The sequence below is a fragment of the Gymnodraco acuticeps genome, unplaced genomic scaffold (assembly GCF_902827175.1).
Source record: "Gymnodraco acuticeps unplaced genomic scaffold, fGymAcu1.1, whole genome shotgun sequence".
NCBI classification, from domain to species: Eukaryota; Metazoa; Chordata; class Actinopteri; order Perciformes; family Bathydraconidae; genus Gymnodraco; species Gymnodraco acuticeps.
Genome location: NW_022990280.1, coordinates 179,842 through 201,238, shown reverse-complemented (window position 1 = coordinate 201,238; position 21,397 = coordinate 179,842). Strand labels below are relative to the sequence as shown.

Below are 21,397 nucleotides of genomic sequence, written 5' to 3'. Positions count from 1 at the left end.
GCACTTTGAATTGCCTTGTGTTGAAAAGTGCTATATAAATAAACTTGCCTTGCCTTGCCTTAATGGTTTGAGAAACCCCAGGCAAAAGAGCAATACTTATTACCAAAATCAAGAAAGAAATGACACGGATTACCTTCCTTCAAGAAACCCATCTTTCCCAAATGCAACATGGAAAAAACTGAAAAGATCTGGATTCAAAAACACCTTAATAAGTGTATAATAATGGCCTACCAGCTGGATACAATTAGCTGTAAGACAAGTAAGATACCTATTACAAAGCCGGTGAAAAATACTTGAGAAGAGATGGGATTATTTAATGTATGGGTCGCCCCTTAATTCTCCACAAAAATACTTTTGCTATTACTCAGCTGCATACTCATTGGAGTGTCTGATGTGTCTGATCACTTTGCAATGTACTTACAAATTAAACTGGGGATGGAGATTTAACATGGCCTTAATAACAAATTGGTTGTTGTTGACTTTTCTTCATTCATTCTGGATGGTGTTTACATCCCACCGCATGCGAACGCGCAGGAGGCGCAGCGCAGACTCACTGACCATGATACTGTGTGTGGAGAGGACTTATCCGGACTTATCCAGACTTCCTAGTTATTGTTCTTGGTGATTTTAACAAAGGTAACCTCAGCCATGAACTTCCTAAATACAAACAGTTTATTAAATGCCCCACCAGAGAGGGGAATATTTTGGATCACTGTTACACCAACATCACAGGAGCCTATCACGCCGTCCCCCGCGCTGCACTTGGCCACTCTGACCACACCATGGTCCACCTGATTCCTGCATACAGGCAGAAACTCAAACTCTGTAAACCTGTAATGAGGACATTCAGGCAGTGGAGCAGTAAAGCCATCAATCAATCAATCAATCAATCAATAGGATACGGCTGTAATAGGCCTAAGGCCTTTTAGTCGCTCATAAATAAATGAGTAGATCACTGATTCTTTATTTACTATGGATGCTGGCAACAGTCACATAGTCCAAAGTGAAGGTGATGTTTGACCAGTAGTGGTCGAGGCGGGATTTGAGACAGTTAACCGTCTTGGATGTGACAACGCTTTCTGGCAGATCATTCCACAAGTCAACCACACGCAGGCTGAAAAAGTTGCGGCGGATAGCCAGTCTTGAGTACTGTTTCTTCAACTTGAGGCAGTGTCCACGAGTCCTGGTGTTTAATCCCGTTGTAGTGGGCATGATGTTTTGTAGATGTTGTGGAGATATTTGAAAACGTCGATCATATCTCCCCTCGCCCTTCTATAATACATACTTGGGATTTTAAGACTTTGCAGTCGTTCTTGATATGGTAGGTCCTTTAGTTCTGGAACCAGCTTCGTTGCCCTTCTCTGTATTTTCTCGATGAGCTCAGCATCCTTTTTGTACATGGGGGACCAAGCGACATTCCCATACTCGAGGAGTGGCCGTACAAGAGAGATGTATAAACTACGTACTACGTCAGAGTCCAAATAAGTGTATGATCTGCGGATCATTGCTAGGATACCATTCGCTTTGTTACTTGCCCGACGGATATGGTCACTAAATGTCAGGGTATTGTCAACATTCACACCAAGGTCCTTTTCATTCTGAGTCTCGGGTGGTTTATAGTGTTTGAATTATCACCCATATTATACTCATATTTTTTATTCAGAAAACCTAAGTGCATTACTTTGCACTTTGCTGCATTGAATTTGAGCTGCCAACACTCGGACCATCTTTGTATTTCTCTGAGATCTGACTGGAGTTTTTCTGCATCCTCTTTACACTTAATTTCCTTGAAGACTTTAGTATCATCTGCAAACATCTGGACCCTGGAGGAGACTTCCGGTATGGGGTGTGCTGAATAGACGCGTGCTCGGTTGGCTCTAACTTTCCCACTCTTATTTACCTTTTAAACCTCGTCCTTTTTCAACATAATTTGTTTTCAACGGCTTTATAAGCCAGTGTTAACTGCAAAGACCTCCGGCAATGTCGAAAGCAAAGGGAAAACAAGCTGAAAAGGACTCCAGCTCCGACTCCTAGCATTACTACAGCTTCGACTCCTAGCATAACTTTGGCTGACATTAGCTTGCTACTGGATGGACATAGAGCAGCTCTCACGGCTGATTTCAAATCCTCATTCGAGTCTCTGACATCTACCCATGACAGCATACATTCCACTATCAGCGTATACATTCTCTGGAAGCTAATGCTAATGAAGTCGACCAACGTCTCCATCAACTTGAGGACGCATGCTCCGCTCTGAAGGGGGACAACGAGACACTCAAAACTAAGGTAGCCGATTTGGAGGGACGCAGCAGACGCCAAAATCTTCAGATTATTGGCCTACCTGAATCTATCGAAGGTCTCCGTCCATCTGCCTTCTTCTCTCAACTCCTCGTTGATATCCTCGGCACCGAGATTCTTGCTTCACCCCCCGAGCTTGACCGAGCTCACCGGAGCCTCGCGCCCAAGCCTGCCCCAGAACGGAGACCGAGATCTGTCATCCTGCGCTTCCACCGCTTCCAAATTAAGGAATTAGTGATCCGTGAGGCCCGCAGGCAGGGTGAGCTGAACTACAAAGGCCATAAGATCCGCTTGTATGATGACTACAGCCCCGACGTGTTAAAGCAGCGCGCCGAGTACAGAAGCCCCATGGCTGAGCTGTACAAGCGCGGGTACAAGCCGGCTCTCCTCTTCCCAGCCAAGCTGCGCATCACCCTGCCTAACGGGGACCGGACATGGCTCATGTCTGCTCCAGAGGCCGTCAAGTTTGTTCAGGACTTGAACATAGCTCCGTAAGCAAGCTAACTGTCATGTAGTTACTCTGTGTTATATAACTGCTCTAGATGTACTTTAACTGTCAATTCAGACGTACATTGATGCAGTCATATTCTGCTGTTAGGTTAACATTGTCTTTTTAGGCATATGTCCGGCAGGTTGCTGTAATGGCAAGGCTTAAGTGCTCTAAATATTCTGTTAAACCAGATGCAAATTCCTTGAAGTGCTCTGTTTGAGGTATTTAAAAAAGGTTACATTTTCACTGTTAAAGTTCAATTATACATTGTTGTGGGAATTGAGCGATAGAATTAAGAATTAAGGAAGTAGCAAGGTATGCTGATCACGGTATCAGAGTGTTTGTTGTTGTTTGTTTTTGCAACAACTGTGCTGGGATCCGGGTTAAGGGGAGGGGTGGGGGGGATAATTGTTTGTCCAATGTTTTTTCAGTTAGGTTTTTATTATATTGTTTATTTCATGTTATCTTATCCTTTGCCTGTGGGCTGCTTCTACACTTAATATACTAAACTCGGTCTCACGCCACACCTTTTCTCTCCCTGTTGCTTGTCAGCGGGGGAGAGGTGCCAGGTATGGGGACAGGGACATGCAGGTACACCACCTGCCCAGTATCATTGTATGCTAAACTCTAACTCCTTAACAGCACCAAGTGGTGCTTTAAGATTTACTAGTTGGAATGTCAGGGGCCTGAATTCTTCTGTGAAACGTAACAATGTGATTAACCATCTAAAACATTTAAACACAAAATTGCCTTTTTGCAAGAAACCCACCTCCAACCATCAGACCATCTTAAACTTTGCAGAGGGTGGGTGGGCCAGCTTTACCATTCTTCCTTTTCAAGTAAGGCCCGAGGCGTTGCAATTCTTGTTCATAAATCTGTCCCATTCTCTGTGTCCAATGTTATATCAGACCTAAGTGGCCGTTTTATTATCGCAACTGGCAAAATATGTGGCAACAATCTGACGTTGGCGAACGTGTATGGCCCGAATTTTGACAACGAGGACTTTTTCAGAAATGTTATTTTCTCCATTCCTGACATAAATTCCAGCCAGCTCATTCTGGGAGGGGATTTTAACTGTTGTATTGATCCTTCACTTGACCGTTCATCTAACAAGCCCTCTGCCCCATCTAAATCTTCCAAAGTTATCCAACTGTTCATGGAGCAATACGCAGTCTCAGATGTCTGGCGCTTTTTTAATCCTAGTGCCAAGCAGTTCTCTTTCTTTTCTCCTGTTCATGGTACTTTCTCCCGAATTGATTTCTTTCTTATTGATAACAAATTGCTCCCCTCTGTTAGCTCGTGCTCATACAGCCCTATAGTTATATCGGACCACGCAACTGTCATTGTTGACATCTCTCTTCCCGGCAGGTCCTTGTCACGTTCCCCCTGGCGCTTCAATTCACTACTACTTTCTGACCCGGATTTTATCAAAACTATTAGGAATCGCATTGACCTTTTTATTTGCACTAATGTTAACCCGGCTGTATCTGCAGCAACAATTTGGGAAGCGTGCAAGGCCTATCTAAGAGGAGAAATAATATCCTATTGCGCTTACCAAAGAAAAATCAACACTGAGAAGAGTATCTGCCTTTCCAGGGCTTTATCGGATCTGCAGACAAGATGTGTAGACTCCCCCAGTGCAGGTATTCTCAAAGAATTACTGACAAAAAAGGCTGAATTTGACATTTTGGCCTCAGAAGAGGCAACAAAATCACTTTTAAAAACACGCCACAATTACTATGAATTCGGAGATAAACCGAGCAAAATACTTGCCCACCAAATTCGACAATCCTCTTCCTCTCAGCACATCACTCAAATTAATACTGCTGATGGAATATCTATTAATCCTCAAACCATTAATGACCAATTCAAGGACTTTTATAGTTCATTATATACTTCTGAGAGCTCATCTGATGAGACACAATATGACAACTTCTTTAGGTCCCTAAACATCCCCTCCATTGACCCTGAAACATCGTCTGGGTTAGATGAACCCTTCACAGTTAATGAAATCAAAGCTGCTCTAATGTCGATGCAGAGTGTGAAGTGTCCAGGCCATGATGGCTTCCCTGCTGAATTTTTAAAAATGTTTTCTGATAAGTTAACCCCTCTATTGCTTAACATGTTTAATGAATCGTTTCCAATCTGGCACACTTCCCCCTACGCTACGTCAGGCTACTATTTCTCTTATACTGAAAAAGGACAAGGATCCTCTTCTTTGTGGTAATTTCCGCCCTATATCTTTGCTTTGTGCTGACGTCAAGCTTTTAGCTAAGGTGCTAGCAAAACATTTAGAATCTGTTCTGACTACTATCATCTCCACAGATCAAACAGGGTTTGCTAAAGACAGACACTCTTTTCACAATGTCAGACGGCTATTTGACATATTATATTCACCCTCTTCTCCTGATTCCCCGGAAATTATTATTTCAATGGACGCTGAGAAAGCTTTTGACCGGGTAGAATGGCCTTATTTATTTCACACATTGAGAAGATTTGGGTTTGGCGACACATTTATTTCATGGATTAGGCTTCTATATACATCCCCCCTGGCTTGCGTCCGCACAAATAATGATTATTCTGATTATTTTCCCCTCAAGCGTGGAACTCGGCAGGGTTGTCCACTTTCTCCTCTTTTGTTTGCCATTGAGCCGCTGGCGGTGGCCCTCAGGTTCAGTCAGATGCAGGGCATCTCAAGGGGGGGAGTTGAGCATAAACTCTCCTTTTATGCTGACGACCTTCTGCTATTCATCTCGGACCCAGACAAATCTATTCCTCCAGGCTGTGCTGAGGGAGTTTGGGCAGATTTCGGGTTATAAGTTAAATGTTAACAAAAGTGAACTGCTTTCCATTAACGCTGCAGCTACAGCCTACCCCCTTTCAAAGTTACCGTTTACGACATCTCTGGCAAGTTTTAAGTATCTGGGCGTTTGCGTGACCAAGAGCTTCTCAGATTTTTTTAGGTGCAATTTCTCCACTCTGTTGGTTCGACTGACTCAAGACCTCCAACTCTCTCCTACCTCTATCTCTGGCTGGCAGAATAAATTGCATTAAAATGAATGTGCTCCCCAAATGTCTATATCTTTTTCAGTGTATACCAGTTTTCATTCCGAGACTTTTCTTCCATTCACTCGATCGCTCAATTTCTCAGTTTATATGGAACAAGAAAACACCCAGAATTCGAAAAAACATTCTTCAAAAAACCAAGGAAATGGGTGGCTTAGCATTGCCTAACTTTTTATTTTACTATTGGGCCGCTAACATTCAAACTTTATTGTCCTGGCGTTGTATTAACAAACAACCTCCACCGTGGCTGCAGATTGAGGATGCCTCATGTGGCTCTTCTTCTCTGACGTCCCTCTTGTGCCTCCCCCTGACGTTACCATCCTCAAAATACTCCAAAAATATTGTAGTTCAAAACTGTCTCAAGATCTGGACTCAACTTAAACGGCACTTTGGGTTCCAGGGAATACCTCTACTGTCCCCTGTGCATTCCAATCCGCTGTTCACTCCCTCCATCACTGATGCTGCCTTTTCAATATGGGAGATCAATGGGATTGTGTCTGTAAAACAACTTTACATTGATGGAACATTTGCATCTTTTGATCAGCTGGCCCGTAAATTCAATCTACCCAAGTCCCACTTCTTTAGATATTTACAAGTCCGAGATTTTATTCGTAATCGTTTTCCAAGTTTCCCTGCCATTCCTCCTTCTACCTGGGTTGACACTATCTTAAGTATTAACCCTAACCTCAAGGGTACCATTTCAAAGCTATACAATACTCTTTTCACATGCCACCCTCTGCCCTCTGATAACTTTCGAACTAATTGGTCAGAGGACCTCAATATAGAGATAGGGACTGAGGTTTGGCAGTCTATTTTGAAACGTGTCCACACATCATCCATTTGTGCCCGCCACGGGGTTTTACAATGTAAAGTGGTCCATAGAGTGCACTGGTCCAAAAGTAAACTAGCTCGCATCTATCCTGGTACTGATCCTAACTGTGATAAATGTCACCTAGGACCAGCTAATCTCGCCCACATGTTTTGGACTTGCCCCACCCTATCTCAGTTTTGGAAGTCTGTCTTTGACTCACTCTCAGCTATCACGTCTGTTACCATCCATCCCTCACCCTTAATTGGCCTGTTTGGTGTCTTACCCGTTAACCATTTACTTCCATCCTATTTCGCTGAACTTGTAGCTTTCCTCACATTGTTGGCTTGGCGCGTTATTTTGATGCATTGGAAGAGTCCTCGTCCCCCCTCTCATACACATTGGATAAAGGATGCCCTATACTTTGTGAAATTGGAAAAAATTAAACACTATTAGGGGCTCAGACTTGAAGCTCACAAAAATATGGCTACCCTTCTTAGAACATATTAAGTCCCTACAGTTGGAGTCTGTCCCCATTGGCTGAGTCGCCCCCCCCCCTGTACCGCAACAGCTCACAGGTATGCTCACAAAATGTCTCGCAGGTTTTTATTTTAATTTTTTTTATTCTTTTCCTTTTTGTTTTGTTTTATTTTATTTTATTTATTTTTTATTATTATTATTCTTTTATTTTATTTCATTATTACATTATTGTCTAATTGTAACTGATGTATTGTGTCTTGGGGTTGTTTTGTTAGAAATCGCAGGGGTAATGCATTGTATTGCTGCCGTCTTTGTGTATTGAAAATCACAAAAATAAATCATATATAAAAATAAATTAAAAAAGCATCAATTCATGGTTTTTACTAACCGGTATCAGTGTGTTGTTACTTCGGCATCATTTTGAAACGTGTATTACAATTAAATCACGGTCAAATATGTTCATCTTGTTGTAGTGGTAGCCCCCTTGCCAGCGATTCTCTCTCTAGTTTAGCATACTCAGCCCGACTCAGCCTGGTTGTTGGCCCGCTAAGAACCTCGATTTTGGAGAGCCATAAAACTGTGAAAAAGTACCCGCTAGCTGGAACTACACCGAGTGGAAACGCAACCAAAAACGGGCCGGGCACGGCACGCTTAAACCGCGCTGTAGTGGAAATGCGCCAATAGAATAGACTGTATAACACTTGAGCTCTGCCTCAACCCTAAACATTAATCAATGCAAAAATTGGTCTTTTGTTTACTTATACTTTTCCAGAAGTCATTTAACAACATTTTATTATCTGGCTCCTCTTGCAGAATCAACAGTTTTTCCAGATGTTGATTTTTAAGTCTCTCTTTTTTTAATTGTCTTATTTTCCATTTCATTTATTTCACTTTATTTAGCGTGTTAATGTTTATGAAAGGCACTTTGAATTTCCTTTGTGTCTGAAAGTGCTTTTTGAAAACATCAACCGTAAACTATTTATTAACTAGTTTACTATGAGAACAGTCTCACCTTCCTTCTTGTAGAACACCAGCTCCGTCTTGAACTCCTTCCTCAAAAAGTCAGAGGTGTTTGGAATATTATGTTTATTTATCCATGGAAATGTGGCTTTAAATCTATTTTGAGGACACTTGTTAGCACTTGAATCCCAACACACACTGCTGCTCTCTCACCTTCCTTCTTGTAGAACACCAGCTCAGTTTTGAACTCCTTCCTCTCGTCCAGCGCTCCCTGGATCTCAGCTGTTTGCTTGTCGCTGGTTTCCTGTCCGTACAGGAAGTGGCAGGCGCAGCTCTTCTGCATGAGCTCGGCCCGGGCGAATCCGGTGAGCTCGCAGAATCCATCGGAGCAGTAAACGATGGGGTAGAGCGCCTGAACCTGAGCGTTCCCCAGCACGAAGTTACTGTCTGTGAGGAGAGGAAAGAGAGAGGAAAACACCGTCAGGTCAAATCAAATCGGAACGACAGTAAATGAAACAGTAAACAATGTAAACGTCCCCTCTATGGGACTAATACAGGTATTCTGATTCTGAGTAACAGCTGGTCCATTGAAGGATCAAATAATGTACCAAGGTTCAGGCAGAAACAGGAAGCATGATCCTCTGTTTACCTGCTTTTTTTGTGTGTGTGTGTGTGTGTGTGTGTGTGTGTGTGTGTGTGTGTGTGTGTGTTTACCAAGTGGAACATGTTTCCAGTGCATACTCAGTAACTAGCCCGAGGCATGTAGATGTGTGAACTCTCTAAACTGAACTCTTTATGATATTTTAGCTCAGGCGTTCTCACTGATCCATCACTTTGAAAGACCTCCAGACCTCCTTGTTTAATATTTCATAGTCTCACACTGATGTGTAAAGTGTGTGTGTGTGTGTGTGTGTGTGTGTGTGTGCGCGTGTGTGTGTGTCTGTGTGTGCATGTGTCTGTGTGTGTCCTAGCATTACTATACTTGTGGGGACCTAAATCTGTCTACACATTCACGTGTGGGGACTGGCCTCCCTTATGGGGACACAATTGAGGTCCCCATGAGGGGAATCATTCATTTTAGGGTGAAGACTTGGTTAGGGTTAGGGTTAGGCATGTGTTGCTTATGGTTAAGGTTAGGATAAGTCTCCAGGAAATGCATGTAAGTCAATGTAATGTCCCCTGAAGTGATGTATACATGGTATGTGTGTGTGTGTGTGTGTGTGTGTGTGTGTGTGTGTGTGTGTGTGTGTGTGTGTGTGTGCGCGTGTGTGTGTCTGTGTGTGCATGTGTCTGTGTGTGTCCTAGCATTACTATACTTGTGGGGACCTAAATCTGTCTACACAGTCACGTGTGGGGACTCGCCTCCCTTATGGGGAGAAAATTGAGGTCCCCATGAGGGGAATCATTAATTTTAGGGTGAAGACTTGGTTAGGGTTAGGGTTAGGTTAAGGGTTAGGGTTAGGGTTAGGCATGTGTTGGTTATGGTTAAGGTTAGGATAAGTCTCCAGGAAATGCATGTAAGTCAATGTAATGTCCCCTGAAGTGATGTATACATGGTATGTGTGTGTGTGTGTGTGTGTGTGTGTGTGTGTGTGTGTGTGTGTGCGCGTGTGTGTGTCTGTGTGTGCATGTGTCTGTGTGTGTCCTAGCATTACTATACTTGTGGGGACCTAAATCTGTCTACACAGTCACGTGTGGGGACTCGCCTCCCTTATGGGGAGAAAATTGAGGTCCCCATGAGGGGAATCATTAATTTTAGGGTGAAGACTTGGTGAGGGTTAGGGTTAGGGTTAGGCATGTGTTGGTTATGGTTAAGGTTAGGATAAGTCTCCAGGAAATGCATGTAAGTCAATGTAATGTCCCCTGAAGTGATGTATACATGGTATGTGTGTGTGTGTGTGTGTGTGTGTGTGTGTGTGTGTGTGTGTGTGTGTGTGTGTGTGTGTGTGTGTGTGTGTGTGTGTGTGTGTGTGTGTGTGTGTGTTGCATTGTCTGTGTTGCATCAACCCTTTTTGAGTGACAGCTTGAAAGTGTTCGGATCTTACTGGAAAGGAAAGATACATGTCTCTGTGATTTTATTTCAGAATCAGAATTCCTGTGTGAAAATCTCAACAGAAATATATTTGTTCATATTCACAAAGATTGACTCCACAATAATTTTAATATATATTTTAAAAGAAAATGAGAATAATGATGCAACAAAAATCCATATCAAATAAAAAAATGATTAACTAACTATAATAAGATATACTTTCCAGATCGTTCATCCCTCCTGTGGCTCAACAGGTGGTGTTGACAATATGAATAACGTATTAACATATTTTGCAAGCTTTTTCCTTCAGGACACGATTATTATCTGTGGGTTACCAAGTGTGACGGCCACAAGGATTCAGAGTGAAGGCAACGGTTGAGTGAAACACCCAGAAAGCTCTGGTACTAAACTATGATCCATAAGCACGATTCAAAACGTCTCCAAAACAATCCACAGTCATTGTTAGCTCTCAGTTTTCGCCTCTGTTGCCAGGAGACAGTTTTTATGTTCATCTCCCCTGATGACTGCATGTCTCCTCCTTACTGTCACTCTGCTTCTCTTGCTCTCTCTCAGTTACAGTTTCATTTGTTAAAAAGAGATTCAAATCGTCTCGTGCGATTGTTCCTGTCACTTCCTGCTCCTCTTCCTCTCCTTCCTGCCTCAAATCTGGATTCAGAGCTGGTTTTAATGAAGGCCTCGCTGTCTGTCTTCTGCAGTTATGTCCCTTTCTGTGAGGTCAAATGAGGAAGTTTAAGACATGAATTACAAACGAGAAGTGCTGGTGTGTGTGAGTGTGTGTCCTAGCATTACTATCCTTGTGGGGACCTAAATCTGTTTACACAGTCACGTGTGGGGACTCACCCCCTTTATGGGGACATAATGGAGGTCGGAATCATTTTAGGGTGAAGACTTGGTAAGGGTAAGGGTAAGTCTCCAGGAAATGCATGTAAGTCAATGTAATGTCCCCTGAAGTGATGTATACATGGTGTGTGTGTGTGTACTACTCTTCCTGGTTGGTTGACAGTAAGAACAGCTGTTCCATGTGCTCTCATGCAACCACAAACCTACTGCCCCTTCTTTTCTGTTTCTCTTTTGATACATTATTTGTCTTTTATCAACACTTCGTCACTCTTTTTTCTAGATCATTTCATGACGTCCCATTAGTTAGTATTCAACCCTCCTAACACTGGGACCTAACCCAGACGGATGACTGTGCTTTAAGAACGTGTTCCTTTAAGTCTCCAATCTCATCCTCCAGTCAGCAGAGAGACGTCTTTCTCTGGGCAGCAGCTGACAGACAACCTGAGCACAATCACATCCTGTCCAAACATGAGGCCTTTTGTCCAGCCTATTGTCCAGCCCTCAGACAAAATAACCTCCTATAGAAACACCTGCTGTACGGGGCTGCTGTTACGCCTTATACAATACCTCTTTGTCCAGAAGTAAAGGGAAGATCAAGAATGTAATCATCATTAATTCTGTAGGCTAAGATGCAGACTGAGTGCTTCAGACAATGTGTTAAGATACTTTTCACTATTTTGAATAAGAGAAAGATAATTTGAAAACACATAAAAAGGAGAGACATCCTATAACTAGATTATCTTCTTGAAACATGTGATCTAAAAATCAATACTTGAAGCAATGCAAATATACTGTATTTCCTCTTCAAGATGCACATGTTGTGCTGTTTTGCAATATGTCTTAGTATGTGCATCCTCACAAATACATGCACATTCCGGCTCTAACCTTTTTTCATGGGCATGCATGTGTTGTTTCCTTTAAATTCCATGTTTTTGTGAACATTATACTATATTATCAGTTATCTATTAGTATGAACAACACAGCTGCTAACATGTGTAGACTAATCTTTGAGAACTACGAGAAACTGCATGGGATGTCATTGTTTACTACTTTCTGGCATTTTATATACTTGATTAACTGACAAAAATAAGTGGCCGATTACTTATTTATTAAAAACAATTGTAAGTAGAAGCCCTAAGCAATACAGAAGCGTTACACACACATATTAAATACAAACTTAAGTGGCTATTAAGGCTGCTTTATCACAATGGATTCAAGGATACAGGGGGAATGCAAAGTGTGTGTGTGTGTGTGTGTGTGTGTGTGTGTGTGTGTGTGTGTGTGTGTGTGTGTGTGTGTGTGTGTGTGTGTGTGTGTGTGTGTGTGTGTGTGTGTGTGTGTGGGATTAAAGGTTCGCCCTAAAGCATCAGTTAAACCATGCAGCTCTTCATGGGTGTGTATTCAATCACAAACTGCCTTGTGGCACACACACACACACACACATGGTTGTTATGCGTTGCTTTGAGAAACTGGTTGCATATCAAACAGCACATGCCAGCAGGTCGGCCCCCCCCACAGTTAAATCTCCCGCCAACAGACCACAGAGGCTGCCATCCCACAATAACACAACCTGCATCAGGAGCCCTGCTTGATGATTCCAGATCAGTATTCACCACATCTCTCTGCCTCAAAATATGTCGGCGAGGTCACTGCTCGATATTATACTTCCTCACAAACAGATTTAGAAAAACCAGAAAGACTACATGCGACTCCTGACACGAGAGCACCCCAGGGCTCTGTGTTTGGCATCCTCTCATTCACCCGTAACGGCACCCTGGCCCGGACAGAACTCACTGTGAGGTTTACAAAACACAACACACTTTCATCCGCTTGTTGGCAAACATCAGAGACTTCAATTTCATTTAGAAAATAGCACAATATACTAACTACCCTCGTCTTCTTGTCTGCACGATGGTCAATTCTAAGTGTTGTTGGGAAAACCCTGTTGCTTTATTCTTTAACCATGTATGCACAAATGTTGGCATAAACGAACAAACCTGGTAATATAAAGGTTAGCAAAAATGTCCTTTTAATTGTAAGATAAGTTGATTAATGATTAAGATAATTTCCATATATCTTACAATAACTTGGCCACCGATAAAGATTGGGATCATGTCCATTCATCGTACAGTAAGTCTGTAACGTAGACATTTTTCAAGGTCCTTTCCATATATTTTGAATTAAGTTGTTAACAAAACTATAGTGACATGTTTAAATGTAAGACCCTCAATATGTAGCAGTACTGCAGTAGTAAACATACTTTGACGTAATATCTGTGGTGTTGAATACATGAGCACACAAGCTTTCGTTCCACATTTCCACACCACAAATGTCAAATTATATGTTCCGCATTGGCACTAAGGGTAAATCGTTTGGTGCAGAATCATCATCATATTTCCCAGAGATACAGGGATGTGAAAAGAAAGGTTAGGAAGCAGTTTAACCTCTTAAGGGAAATGATTACCTCCCCATTGCTCTCTTATAATACAAGCAATTTCACAGATTCCTGGAACATACATTACATCCCCATTATATCTGGTCCATTCGCTTTGAAAAATCAAGCTTAAGTGGTCACGCTGTAACGCTACTCTAGAATGACCTGTGGATTTTAAAGCTTTACTTTCCTTTTACAGCCACATTACTTTACTTCTCTTATACTGTCAATCAATCTGAATTCTCACTCATTGTGCTGTACTATTTGGACCCCTTTTTTCTGCAAAAGTGCTGCGACAAAACCAGAAAACTCTAACTGAAGACGCTTATACAACAGTTTGTTAATTGCCAAGCTGTCTCTCGATATCAATTAATGACAAATGAAAGTGTTTCGCAGTCTCACGATGACAGCTCCATCTTTCTCCGTGAGAAACGCTCACATAAAAGTGTCTCTGCTTGCATCTCAGAAAGACTGTATGAACTGTTGCAGTTAATCATTGTGGAAATATTTGTTCTCCATCTCTATTTTTTAAGATTCTGCTGCATCGAGGTTTTTACGGTGGCGCAGCTGGACGACAGAAAAAATGTATCCTCGGGCAGCGACCGATCTGCTCCGTCTTATCGGTAAATATTTGTCTTTTTGCTGGATAATGTGGCCTTCAGATTCCATACTGTCCAGGCGGATGAGCTTCTTACAAACTTTTACATTTGGAATTTTTCTAAAGGGACCAAGTTGCGTTGGCCTTCAGCCTTTAGTCTCAAGTCCACACAGCTCACAACATGATGCTGCCTCAACACTGTAGTCAATTAATCAATGTTTATTTATATAGCCCAATATCACAAATGTTACATTTGTCTCAGTGGACTTTATTTATGTATTAAACATAAATAGACCCTAATCAATAATATGAATTCACAAAAACACGTTTTGTTACGGTGTGTGCAGGAAGCAGGATCCAAATGCTAGTGATGTTACGTATTACGCCGAGGCTTCGGAGCGTGTGTCGAGTAATCCACGAAGCTTTTTGTGAAGCATGTATCGAGGCTTGTATCGTTTTGGGCCAGTGACGTCATCGATGACAAACGAAGCCTCGCTGCCTGTCGATACCACGTGACTGCTTCAGGAAGCGTTTCAGGTTGAACCGTTGAACCACAACGCTCATACCCATGGATGTATAATAATAAGAACCATATTATTACCCCTCCTGTACCCGGGCCCGGTGACACGATGGAATTAAGAGAGCTCAGACCCTCACTTATATAGAGGTCGGAACATGTCATACTCATAAGTATAAATAGATACAAGCATAAATAAATGTAGGAATAAAAACATGAATAAATAAATGAATAAATACAGGAATAAATATCGTGCAGTGTTTTCAGGGAGATTCAGTGTGGGGCTCATAGGGTGGGGCTGCGGCTCAGCTGGAAAGCAGTTGACTCACGACCGCAGGGTCCCTGTTTCAACAACTGGTCAATAGGCCTACGTATTTTTTGTTGTTTATAAAAGCTACAGCTAAATGAGATAATGTAGTTAATAAATGTATTCTTTGATATGGTTTAGCCTTTCTCAGGCGACAACATGGTTACGTTTATGAAGGAATACAAATCCCTCTTTGCAATGTTTACCAGCCTCCTTAGGCTTTTCAATCACAATCATTCAACTGGAATAAAAACAATATTGTTGACATGAAAACATGATTTAATGTTCGTTGTTTAGAGTTATTCTAAGGCTTTACCCATTGGGAACTCGGTATGAGATAGAGCACACTGTTGAGATGTCCAATCTGCCTGTTTTACACACTTTGACCAACAGGGGGGTTTGTGTTCAAATGAAGCCCATGATGAAGCCTCATGAGATGAACCCTTTTGCGAACCAATTGGCTGGAAAGCTTCAAAGCTTCATCTCGCCATCACTACCAAATGCAGATTAAAGTGTCAAAAATATCTCCTTTATTTCAAGGCTATACTAGAAACAAAGACAGAACAGAACACTCACCGAAGACCAAGTCAAAACACAAGACGAACCGACAAAGACAGACAGACAAGCCAGAACTTAAATACACACAAGACTAATTATACAAACAAGACACAGGTGAGGAGGGAGGAGAAAACACAGGGACACCAGGTACACACAATCGGGTAATAAGACACACCAGGGAAACTAACGACAGGGAACCACAGACAGATCTAAAGACAAAACCCAACGCAGACAGAAAACCAAAGACAGATCTAGACAAGACACAACGCAGACAGAAAACCAAAGACAGATCTAGACAAGACAAAACACAGACAGAAACAGGCGAGACAGGAGGTGAAGACCTTTCAAAATAAAACATGAAACAAAAGACAGAAAAAGACAAGACAAAATACAATAAAGACAGATCTTGACACGTTTGAGTTAACGTTCTGTCCTTAAAAAGCTTTCAGCGTAGTTTAAGCTTTTTGAGTAAAAACAGAGGATGCATTTGAGATATTCACAACTATTTATTGGATCAGCAAGAAACTATACTTCACATAACGGTAAACAATTCCTCTTCAGTTTCAGTGGTGCTCTTTAACTGAAAAAAAACAATTTGTATTATTCTTGTTATGAACTCACAAACATTCAAATGGGGCCATATCCACATCATAACATATGAATAAGAAGTGGACATCGTCACTGTCATGTCCCAATCTTCTTATTTTTAAGCATTTTGGACATGTCTAACTCCCGAACCATAAGTAACATGATGGACTAGATCTAAGTACAACTGAATAAGACAGAATTAGATGACCAACATGTTACAATGAACTCTCATGAACTAAAAAACACTAAGAAAGGGTTAAAGTTCTACAACTAAAACACAGAGAGCACCTGAACCACAAGCTCATACGTTGGTTTTGTCGTCTATTTTACTCTAAATGGAACTTATTATTTACCAACTGAATATCATGCTGCACTGAAGACTTGAAACTAGAGATTAAGACCATAAACTCTTCAGGAAAATGTTCAATAAGGAAATAAATCAAGTTAGAAGTAGGTTCATTTTCTCGTATATACTTTTATACAATGTTTAATATGTTACAGAAACAGTATTTTTTGTCTGTCTTCCACTCATCTGAGACAACTAATTCTTCAATTAGAGAAATTCAATAGTGGATAAAAACTTTAACTTGAGGGAATAAATTGTAAATATGTGCACAAAACTAAAAAGTACCTTTGTACTTAAGTACACATGTCAAAACCAGTGAATCAGAAAAGTCCAAATAAAAGGAAGTTGAGAGGAGTTATTCAATCAGTCCGCAGCCTATAAATAAAATTGACTGCAGCAGTCTTTTGAATCAAACTTTGTGCCACCTTCAACTTTCTCTTCAATGGATCTCGTGACACTTTAGTGGGACTGACAATCTGTCAATCACACTTCAACATTTTCAAAGACCTCCATATTTTCATTTCCACTCTAACTTCCAGCCCATTTTGAAAAGTGTCTTGAAAGCAATGTTTCCCTGCTTTAAAATGGATGGGAAGGATATGAAAAATATGCCTTTCAAAATGTGAGATATATCACTCTACATTAGTCTTTCAGCCACGTTTTGCAGAGGAGAGCAGCCTCTATCAGTTTTGCACATTACACACAGTTAATTATTAATTAGCCAATTATTTCTGTCCAGGGGGTATTTACAGCGTGATGGATGTGTGTGTGTGTGTGTGTGTGTGTGTGTGTGTGTGTGTGTGTGTGTGTGTGTGTGTGTGTGTGTGTGTGTGTGTGTGTGTGTGTGTGTTGAAGCAGAGGGGAGATGGATAGGCTGAGGGATGGATCCTGAAAACATGCCTGAAGGCACATCAGCTGCACGGCCTTAATGAATAATGTACACATCGGTGTGGTAACAACCCCGTGTGTGTGTGTGTGTGTGTGTGTGTGTGTGTGTGTGTGTGTGTGTGTGTGTGTGTGTGTGTGTGTGTGTGTGTGTGTGTGTGTACAGTATGTGTGTATACAGTATGTGAATAAGAGGTACAGTGGTGATGTTGCTTATGCTGCTTGTATGCTTTCTGAAGTTACTCTGTTATATTATCACCAGTGTTTTGATAGGATAATTTTTAAACCGTTCAATCTTGTGAATTATACAACATACGGCATGCTTGAAACATAAAATCCATAATTTTAATGAACAGACTTTCACAGTTTACAAGCTCATCAGGGACGATCCAGACACTGACTTTGAATGTATCAACATCTGGTCAATAAAGCCTGATCCATTTGCAATCGTTATACAGATAAACTAGGGCTGTCATTATTAAAGAGGACATATTGTGCTCATTTTCAGGTTCAGACATTCTACATTTACATTCCCAAAAGACTATAACGCACTACAGGAAAATGAAAACCCCTAAAAAGCATAATAGGGCTCTTTAACGTCCACTATTATTCTAAAAACGTCCACGCATAAAATAAATGTAATCGCAAATGAATAAGTTTGACTCCAACCTCCTCCTTTCATCCCAATTGCAAATTGTGCTTGTATGATTGCAGATTGAAACATAGATAACAAGGAGGGAAAAGGGAAAATTACGTTTTCAAATGAAATTCGTGTGAATAAATTGCAGTGTTTAGACGTCTTTTAACCGAAACACAATATGTCTCCGGGGCAAAGCACATCTTTGCTGAAGTTAGCAAAGACTAGAATTACATTTGTCAAACCAATATGTTCTGGATAAACTGTACATGATTAGAAATTGATCAGTGTTCATGGACCAGATGTTGATCTCTAGATGCTAACAATGCAACTAAGTCAGGGTCAAGCTATGTTAGCGACAAGAGCTAAGATAACCAATGCAATCACTAAATGGATCGCTATGAAGTGGTTTACTGGAGTCACACTGCTGGCTTCCCTGGCTTTCGCTGCCGTGAGTTTTGGTCGCACAGTGATGATACTTATACCAATGGAATATGTGGAATCTCAGCTTTCATCTGATATCTAATTTGTGCAGATAGCATGAAGTATAAAATATCGCTACCGTGAGTTATGTGCTAAGTGCGTTAGCATTTTTTTGATTAGTGCTAATTTAGACGCTTGGTGTTAGACTTGTGTTTCGTTTAGCTAAAAATGGTTCATATCGTCAGTTAGCTGAGTTTCTTCCCGTTAAGTGGGTATGACACATTCATAGGTTGTTAAATGTTAAGAAGCCCTGAGACACAGTTTCGTGCAATATTGTTGTGTTTGGGCGGGGGCTATCGGGCTTAAGAGGTTAAGGTAATCTTACAATGTAAAATAAACTCTTTTAAAAGTTTCAGTTTCTTAGATATGCTTATTCAGTGTGTAATTAATTGGGGTGATAACAGGCGAGCTGTTTATATTCACTTTGAAGCAGATGCTGCTTTATATCTGTTCCACATGTTGTTGTCTGCTAATTAAGTGCAACTCGTGCCAAAAAGTCAGTAATCATCACAACTAAGCTGGGATGTTGAAATATAAAAAGTAAAAACCCTCTTATTTCTCTCACCAGTTGGTCATGGATTTCTTTATAACAACACCACACATGTTTTTATTTGATCTAGCCTTGAATGCTAAACACAAGTATTTCAACACAGTCTCACGGCATTTCGTGTTATAGTCATGAAATTAATCTATTGATTCGTGTCACACAGAACGATTTTAAAAGCTATGTAAATAATAACAAATTTGAAGGAAAAAGAGATTTAAAAAAATACAGATTTCAGTATTCTGACACAGAACGATTTTAGAAGCAATGTATTTATATTGGTAGTATTTCGTGCCTGCACCAAATAATAACAAATTAGAAGGAATTTTTTTTTTTTTTAAATACAGATTTCAGTATTCTGAGGCCCCATTTATTTTCCTCGCGGACGGCAAAAACATCCGACATTATACAACTTAAAATAAAAGGGTTAGGCTTAGGGTAAGATATTGAGTAAGAAAATGTTTTTATGAACCACACAGCTTCCGGTCTTCCAAGACCCGACCGGACAAAAAGACGAGGTGCAGGCACGAAACACACTACCAATAGAAATACATTGCTTTTAAAATCGTTCTGTGTGACACGGAAAAAATGAAAAAACCACGTTGGTGAACACGAATCAATAGATTAAATTAATTTCGTAAAATGCCGTGAGACTGGGTTGAGTATTTATATCGTTTTTCCAGATTATTGACCATTAGGCCATTTTTAACCGATTGTCACCACTAAATAGAGTTTAAAAATATCTGTTTGCTCTCATGCCCTGTTGTGTTTTTGAAGAGGAGTGAAGTCACTAACAATGACACAGTATCCAGCAGCTTCAGGTAATGATATCGCAGCAGGTGTCTATGAGCAGCTTTAAGGTTTTAATCACAGGTTCCCAACCTTTCTGAGGACTCCTGGAGAGAAAAGTGTCCAGCAGCAAACAAACCCCTGAGCTGGAAGTGCATTAGCGGCACAGTTGGTGTAATAATCTCAGTGGGATTAGCAGTGCTGGCACACCACTTACTTTACAGGGAGGAAATCACACCATAATCGAGAGGGTCTCTGCATCTCTATCTATAAATTCTTCTAGGTAGTTATTCTTGTCAACATCTGAGAAATGACGTCTCAGAAATATGAATTCCTTGCAATCAAAAGTTGTGTGTGGAAAGGCTAAATGACACGTTGCTGAGTGGTTTCAGACGTGTGCAGACTTGAGATGGACTGACAGCAAGAGAAAGAGGCAGAGAGAATAATTACTGATAAGAGCAGAGAGAAAAGTGTTGAACAATAAATAATCCACATAAATGAGACGAGTGGAATAACATGCCGTCCATTTCATTCTGAGAAACGGTTCGGCTGTTTCTCTTTCAAACCTCGACAGGCTGGAAAGAAGTTAGATTTCTGCTTTGGTGCTCAAGTCCTTTTCAGAATTTCAATTATAACCTGCAAAAGAAAAGCTATGAGGATGAGCCTCTTGGTTTGGTAACGTAACTCTAGTTTTGGCTGATGTTGGTAGAGTCTAAACTTCCCTAAATCTGATAAAAACCCTTCGAAAGTTGCTAACGATAGCCTGAACCCAATACAATACAGACTCGTCCAGAAGCCGCATTTACACGTTTTGAAAATCTTTTCTGTAAGTCCATAAAAGGAAGTCAGCTCCTGAAATGGTCTTTGGACTTGTACTTGTCTTTGGCAAAAACAAAGACCAAAGACAAGACTTACTATTATTATTGAACTGTGTTTGGTTACCACTTTGGAAAGTAAGCTAAGCTAGGTTAAGAATAAATCAATCAATCCAATATTATTTAAAAAGCCAAATATCACAAATTTGCTTCAGGGGTCTTTCCAATATACGACACCATCTGTCCTCAGACCCTTGCAGCCGATAAGGAATACATTCACCCAAAAACCTACTTCTAGCTTATATCGAGGCACAAAACTGCCTTTCCAGTTCTTTCACTTCCTCTCCTGTGTTTTGGTTTCTGTAAAAGCTACAGAAAAAACTGTATTTACGGCGTATCAACAACACAACACACGTACACTCTTGAACATGTGCAATCCAGTTGAAGTAGAGAGCATCGTAGAAGTGAAATAAAACCCCAAACATTCCCTAACATAACAATTTGTAGATTTGCAAACCAGATAAAGCATCAATAAACAACAAGTAATCACAACACAGACTGTGCAGCTGCAACTGAGCACCTGTAAGTCATTCAGATACAACAACACATCAGCTGCACTGCTAGATGATACAGTATGTAAATGAAGTGTTTTTAAATTAAAGTGGAGAGGTACTCAGTTTATTCAAACATTGATTTGATGGAGATGAGGGAGATGTTGAACTCCTCCAACACTGTGGTGATAAAGCTGACTTCTGACCTCTCTGTGGATGACCGAATGAGGCAGCGTCTATTTGGAAAGTCTATTTGTTTCAGGAAGTACGATAAGGACTTTGTGTTGTGCACATACATCAGGGAGCAGATGCTGACCTGAGTTCAGTTTAAAGGCAGCTGTAAGTGTGAA

At 40.9% G+C, this 21,397-nt stretch overlaps 1 protein-coding gene across 1 annotated transcript in view; it reads right to left on the bottom strand.

The window, feature by feature from the left end:
* Positions 1–7,079: 7,079 nt before the first annotated feature.
* The window catches only part of LOC117549686 (potassium voltage-gated channel subfamily H member 3-like), a 124,401-nt gene continuing 110,083 nt past the window's right edge, over positions 7,080–21,397 (bottom strand). Inside the window, exons 2-3 of the mRNA XM_034221771.1 lie at positions 8,316–8,549; positions 7,080–7,084 (exon numbers count right to left, since the gene is read on the bottom strand). Of these exons, the coding sequence (XP_034077662.1) occupies positions 7,080–7,084; positions 8,316–8,549 (239 nt within the window). The remainder of the gene's footprint in view (positions 7,085–8,315; positions 8,550–21,397) is intronic.